Raw genomic sequence first — 7,075 nt, 5'->3', positions numbered from 1 at the left:
AGGGAAGGGTCCGTCCGTCTGAGGCGGAAGGGCAGGGTCAGGGTCAGGCTGGGTCAGCCTGCCCTGGCACTAGTGGTTGGGGGGCGCTAGGAGCCTGCGGCGGCAGTTGATGCTGGGAGCTGGCAGGGCAGAGCGCAGTGCGGAGCTGCGGGGGCAGCTGCCCAGGGCGCAGGCAGGGACGCACGGGGGGGCACATGGGGGTGGCAGGTGGGGCCGGGGAAGAGACCTGGCCCCGAACATTGGTGGAGCTGGACCCCCGGGCCCTGAATACTGTTGGAGCACGGGCACCACGGGTCCATATAACTCACTGCCCCTGGTAGGTCAGGGTCCCAAATTTTAGGGCTTCTCAGGATAGGGTCAGGGTTCCTGAGGGGAGGGCTCCCCAGGCTAGTGCTAGGGTTCCAAAGGGTAGGGTTTCTCTAGAAAGGGGTAGGGCTGCAGAGGTAGGGCTCCTCGGGCTAAGGTGTCAAAGGGGAGGGCTCCCCATGCCCTAGATTAATGTAAAAAATCATTGCTGTTCAGTGTACTCCTATGTCTGCAACACTCTGTAGTGAGGAGGAGTGGGCGGAGCCAAATCCATCCTCCTCCCGCTCCACAAGAGAGCCAGGAAAAGGAGAGCCCTGGAGCTCAGTTGTTGCTGAGTCATGGGAGGGAACGGATGTGGCTTCTAGGGAGCCTTTGAAAGATCCTGGCCCAGCCCCCGAGTGGACCGATGCCTTGCAGTTAGGGGAGGCAGACAAGGCCCCCGAGGAGCTGCCAGAGCTGCCAGCGGCCGAGTACTTGGAGGAGACAAGGATCTTTGGACCACGGGGCCCTACACCCAGACTGTGGTAGGAAGTAGCCTGGGGGACCAGACTCTAATCCCATTCTGCTGCCAGAGTGAGAGTCAGCGTGTTGTGGGCGGACCCTCGCTGACCCAGTGGCACACCCATCCACCAGTTAGCCCCTTGGGCTGGGAGCCGGTGGAGTAGGGTGGGCCCAGGACTCTTTACCCCCTGCTGCCAACCCCACCCCTGGGCCTGTGTGTTGCTTGTGGTCTGTCCCAGACAGGAGTCTGCGGGCTCCAGACTGTTTTCTTGCAGGCTGCTTTAGCCAGGAGGCCTTGGCAGAAGTCTGCTCACTGCTCTGAGCCACCCTGCCCAGAGCCCTTTGAGCAGGAGTAGTCAATTATTTTTTGTCAAGGTCCAAATTTCTTGGTCAAGGAATAGTCAGGGTCCACTCCAGACCGACCCCCCAGTTCTCCTCCCTTAACCCCCAATTATCCCTACAAGCTCCCGATTACCTATCAGGTCCCCGCCCGCCCTGCCCGGAGAGTTAGGTGACCTTATTTCCCTCAACTGAAAACAGGATGCACGGGGCTGGCTGGAGTCATCTGGTGTTGCTGCTTGCCCTCCCCTCCCCCCCCCCCCCGCAATGTTCCTCTGTGCCCCCAATTGAGCCAAGTAGCAGAGATGGGGTGGGAGGATGGGTATGGGCTGGGATCTGGGCAGCACAGCAGGGTGTGAACGTGTGAGTACCTTTGAGCTCGTAGCTAGGAGGTGAAGCTGTTGGACTATGATCCAGCCAGCAGTGCGATGCCCCTTTTGGGGCTGGGATAGCAGAGGGGCAGGAAGGAGGCTCTGGGTAGCAGGCGGGACCAAGGAGATTCCAATAGCAGCCCTGGGGAGATGGCGGGAGGCCAGGATGTGGCAGAAGCAGGTGACTGGAGGTGGACTGTGGAGGGAAAGAGGCCGATTGGGGCTGGGTATGGGGGCTGGAGAGGACATGAGGCCAGGGTGGGGGGTCTGCGGGGACCACAGGTGCCAACTTTCCAAAGTGTCGGGGGGTGTTTGACCCCTGGCTCTGCCCCAGGCCCTGCCCCCACTCCACCTCTTCCCCCAAGGCCCCGCCCTGCCTCTTCCTGCCCCCATCCCTGCTCCACCCCCACCCCGCCTCTTCCCGTCCAGCTGCCCCCTCCCCCTAGCTTGCTGCATCCTTGCTCCTCCCCCTCTCCCCCAGAGCCTCCTGTACGCCGCGAAACAGCTGATCATGGCAGGCGGGAGGTGCTGGGAAGGAGGGGGAGGTGTTGATCCGCGGGGCCCGCCGGTGGTCAGGAGGCACTGGGGGTGGGGGAGGTGCTGATAGAGGGGCTGCTGGTGGGTGCTCAGCACCCACCATTTTTTCCCCATGGGTGCTCCAGCCCTGAAGTACCCACGGAATCGGCGCCTATGGCGGGGATAGCTCAGGGGTGCAAGAACAGGGTAGGTGGGCAGGCTCCAGGGACTGCTCGTGGGTGGGGGGCACGAGGCTGAGGTGGGACAGGTCGACTCCGGGGACCACTCAGAGCACAAGCATGGATCCACATGCTCCAGCCCCAGCTCAGCTTCAGCCTGCATGCAGAGGCGGCATTAGCTGTGGCTAGTGTGTGAGTGGGGGGCACAGATGAAAGGTTCTGGAGGGTCGTGTGACCCCCACCCCCACCGCAGTGTGACTATATTTCCAAAAGGAAAAAGGGAACACTGCGCATGGCGCTGGTCCGTGCCCTGTTCCCCCCCGCTCCTTCTGAGGGGTTGGCCCATGCCCTGTCCCCACTCCGATCTCTGCGCCAGGGGCTGGCCCGTGCCCTGTTCCCTCTCCCTCCCCTCCCCTCTTGAGAGGTGTCCCCCCCTCCCCACACACACTGGTCTGGATGGTTTGTGAAGTAGACAGCAGTGCTGGAGCTCCAGCTGCAGGAAAGAGGAAGCAGCCCCATATGGGGCGGGGGGAGAGGAGGAGCTCAGCCAGCTGCCATGCTCCCTCCCCACGCTGCACTGACACACTGAGAGCACAGCTGCCAGAGGTGTCTGGAGAAATGTGCGGGGGGGAGGGCGTATGACCCTTCGTGCCCTGCCCACAGGTCACCTCTGCCCCCAGTGTCCACTGAAAAGTATCTGGCTGTCCAGATTTGGACTGTGGTCTGCCTACTGACTACCCCTGCCTTAGAGACTGTGTTTTCTGGCTGCCTTAGCCAGGAGGCTTAGGTAAAAGCATGCTCCCTGCTCTGCCCACCCAGCAGTGTTCCCTCTAATTTTTCCTACACGTGTGCGGAATGAATTTTGTTATGTGCACCAATATGGAGGTGATGTGTGACACATCACCTCCATATTGGTGCACATAACAAAATTCATGTGGTGGGGGTGGGGCGAAGGGGTTCGGAGTGTGGGAGGAGGCTCAGGGCTGGGACAGAGGGTTGGGGTGCAGGGGTGTGAGGGCTCCGGCTGGGGGTGCAAGCTCTGGCATGGGGCTGGGGATGAGGGGCTCAGGGCTGGGATAGGGGATTGGGATGAGGGCTCTTGGGTGGAGCTGGGCATGAGGGGCTTCAGGCTGGGGCAGAGGGTTGGGGTGCAGGGGCTGAGGGCTCCAGCTGGGGTTGTGGGCTCTGGGGTGGGGCCAGGGATGAGGGGTTTGGGGTGCAGCAGGGAGAGGGGCTGGGGATAAGGACCCCTTCCCCAGTCACAGCAGGTCCGGGGCTGAGATGGGGCCAGGGGAAGGGCGTCCCAGCTGCTGCAAGTCCAGGCCAGGGCTGGTTCCCTGAGTACCTGCACGGTGCTAAATAGGCTACTGTGCGGCCGCGCAGTTTACAGGGAACTTAGCCACCCAGCTGGCCAGAGCTCCTTCGTAGACTGTTACTTCCTGTCTGCCCCGGACAGAAGGTGCTGGGCTAAGGACTGTTTGTGGCTCTGCCCTGCCCACCACAGGGCCAGAGCTCCTCCTCCCCCAGACTGTTCCTTGTTGTCGGCCCCAGCCAGGCAACTGCAGGCTAAAGACTGGCTGTGGCTCTGCCCTGCCCAGAGGTCCAGAGTATAAACTTGCCGTCGTCTGCCTGTAGTGAGGCGGAGTGGCCTCCCTCCCCACTCAAGAGCAAGGGACAACGCCACACTCCCTCTGAATGTATTGATCTATCCATTTAGGGGGTTACATAATACAGCATTTTAGTGCACAGAAGATTTTCACCTCTTGGGATTTGGGCACTAATCCAGGATTAAGAAAATGAGTTTAATAGTATTCATCTTAGTCCCTTAGAAAACATGATCTCCCACTCTGTTCCCATGAATTCATTATAATTATAAGTTGGAGAACAGGGGAGGGGAGTAGAGTGGGGATGGCTCAAAAGAACACTTATTGCAACTGTAAACTCTGGGATTAAATTAACAGGAGATGTTACTTTTTCTGTTAACCAGGTGAAATAGCTGAAAAAAACTCCCAAGGGAATCTTCAGGACTGCACAGTGAAGCACTGTGTGCTGCTCTCATCAAAGGCAGATGTAGATCCACGCCCTTCTTCCCAGCTCGATATAAATTTTGTTCTAAAAACTGCTCATGAAAGGGACAAAGAGGCGCAAAGTGCACAGCCACTGATTTAGCCTTCATGGAGGCCACAGGCAACAGCCAGCCGGCGGCACCAAACGGCTGCAGAAATGGAACAGCAGCAGCCACAGCGTCTCAATTACATGATGCTATCAAAAAAGGTTCAGTAAAGACAGTCCGGCAGCTGTTGGAGGAAGTTGCAGATGTCAATTCCAAGGTAGAAGGTGGTTGGACACCTCTGCACAGTGCTGTACAGGCTGATCAGGAAGAGATTGTTAACCTTCTGCTGGAGCAGGGTGCTGATCCACGTGCCAGAAAGGACAATGGTGCCACGCCCTTTATTATAGCAGGCATAGTGGGGAATGTGAGCCTTTTGGAGCTCCTCCTTTCTAAGGGGTCAGAAATAAATGAGAAGGATAACAACGGCTTCACGGCCTTTATGGAGGCTGCTTGGTATGGGAAGGAGAAGGCCTTGAAATTCTTGTATGAGAATTTCTCGGATGAGAAAGAGATGGATGTGAATTTGGGCCGGATGGTCAGTACACAACAAAGACAAGTGTACAAAGGCGGAGAAACAGCCCTGATGGATGCTGCCAGGAATGGCCACCTCTCAGTTGTGAAAACCCTCGTGAAAGAGATGAGAGCCAGCGTGCATGCCTGTGATAACTTTGGCAGGAACGCTTTGATCCATGCATTACGGCTGCCTCTGAAGAGGAACACCATACGTAGACAAAACAAGAATATAGAACAAATAGTCTCCTTTCTGCTGGACTGTGGCGCTGATGTTACTGGAAGAGATGAAAATGGGAAGACTTCGCTCATCCTGGCAGCAGAGAGGCAAAGTCAGGATTTGGTGGAATTGTTACTGAAGACAGGCAAAGTTGACATTAACGCCATGGGCAATGATGGCAAAACAGCACTGAAGATAGCAGTGGAGTATGACCATGAGGAAATAGCCAAGCTGTTATGTGAGAACGGAGCCAGGGCTGATTGTAATGACATTTCTGCGGCCAAAGAGAACTACAACAATGAAATGGTGGCGCTGCTGCTCAAATACGGTGCTACGGCTACTAATAATCAGCCTCCTAGAGAGTGGGAACCCACCAGCAAACGCTGGGGAGAGCAACTATGGCGTCTTCACAGTATAAATTCCCCTCAGATCGGAAAACTCAACATCATATTTGATGAGTATTACTGCATTGAGAGCACCTCTGAAGGTGGCATCTACCTGGGATTCCATGCAGGGAAAGAGGTGGCTGTGAAGAGATTCCTTCTTGGCAGTGATAAGGCTAAACGAGAATCCATGTGTCTCAGTCACTGCCATAGCAACAGGCATATGGTAAAACTTTTTGGGACTGAGACTCATGGCAACTGCCAGCTCTTCTGCCTCTCTCTCTGTGAGAGCAACCTTGAGGATCATCTGAGCAAATCTGCACAGGCAGTCAATAATCATAACATCCTCAAGACACTCTTGGAAGCAGTGAGAGATCTGCACTCTTTGGAATTAGGCCATGGGGACCTGCACCCACGTAACATTTTGATAGGTTTGTGTGTTTTACATTCGGTTCCATTTAATCTTGCAGCCTGGCTGGGTGAGAAATTCTAGAAAGCAGGGTTGTAAAGGTGCGGGACTCACCCCTGTGGCGCCTCCTGCTGGTGTCTTGGGAATTAGCTTGTTTCCAGCCTTGGAGCGCCCTCTGCAGGCAGGTGTCCCACTGCCGCTTGGCCCCCGTGTCCCTCCCAGGGCCTGGTGCCTCGTTACCTGGGGTGCTGCCCCTGGCCATACACCCCTCTGTCTCAGGGTCTCCCCACCCAGGGGAACCCCCAACCCTCTATCCTCACCTTGCCTCAGTCATGGGCTACTGCCAGTCACTAACTAGCCCCTGTTCCCTGGGGAAGACTGCAGTATATGCCACTCATCACTGGCAAGGAGGGTTTGGACCTGCTGCCTCTGCCTACCTGTGGGATGCCCTCTGCAACCCCCAGTACCTGTTGGCCTTAGACTAGGCCACAGCCTGGGGTTTTCCAGGCCGGAGCTCCCCAGCTCCCTTGGCCTTCCCCCAGCCCTGTTCCACCCAGGTACCCTGTCTCTAGCTCCCTGCAGCCAGGCCCATCTCCCTCTACAGCTAGAGAGAGAGACTGCTTGGGCTCCTGGCTCAAAGCCTCCTATATAGGGCCAGTTGAGGCCTGATTGGGGCGTGGTCCAGCTGCAGCTGCTTCCCCAATCAGCCCATTAGCTGTTTTCCCTGCCACAGCCCTCTCCCAGGGCTGTTTTAAGCCCTTCAGGGCAGGAGCGGGGTAACCACCCTGCTATAAGGGTATTATATAAGATTCAAACCCAGTGACTTGCACGATGTGTGTATTTTCACAACAAGGATGTTATGCATGTGTACAAGGATGCTTTAGTATGTATATGTGTGCGAGACAAAGTATATAGTGTGTGTCAGAGACAGACAGACAGACAGAAGGGGAAAGGAAACCTGATCGCAGCAGCAACAAAGCCTGTAGTTCAGCAGCTTTACCATCATATGGACGGATCAGGGCATCCCTCTGAGTAACCCTGCTCCAGGGAACAAAGGGTTAATTCAGCCACACACTAGAAAGGTGGAACACCGCACAGGAGCCATTAATTTACTATTAACAAATCATGTTGCTTTGCTAGATGCGGATGATAAAGTTCTCCTTGCAGATTTTGATAAGAGTAGCAGTTTTGCTGAAGGTCAACGGGAACTTATAATCAAAGAAGACTT

General features: G+C 56.2%; 1 protein-coding gene across 1 annotated transcript; it reads left to right on the top strand.

The window, feature by feature from the left end:
* The first annotated feature begins 4,386 nt into the window (after window positions 1-4,386).
* LOC113407280 (2-5A-dependent ribonuclease-like) lies at window positions 4,387-5,943 on the top strand. Its single transcript, XM_026655609.2, has one exon. It carries the CDS (start codon window positions 4,387-4,389, stop codon window positions 5,929-5,931), a length of 1,545 nt encoding a protein of 514 aa, XP_026511394.1. The 3' UTR covers window positions 5,932-5,943.
* Window positions 5,944-7,075: the final 1,132 nt, after the last annotated feature.

Source organism: Terrapene carolina, unplaced genomic scaffold (genome assembly GCF_002925995.2).
Source record: "Terrapene carolina triunguis isolate 2854851 unplaced genomic scaffold, T_m_triunguis-2.0 Scaffold210, whole genome shotgun sequence".
Classification (NCBI taxonomy): domain Eukaryota; kingdom Metazoa; phylum Chordata; order Testudines; family Emydidae; genus Terrapene; species Terrapene triunguis.
The sequence above is the reverse complement of the archived record's forward strand: the minus strand, read 5'-3'. Positions and strand labels throughout refer to the sequence as shown.

What these genes read in the sequence shown, in the direction of transcription:
- LOC113407280 (XM_026655609.2), top strand. Translation starts at nt 4,387, where the DNA reads ATGGAGGCCACAGGCAACAGCCAGCCGGCGGCACCAAACGGCTGCAGA.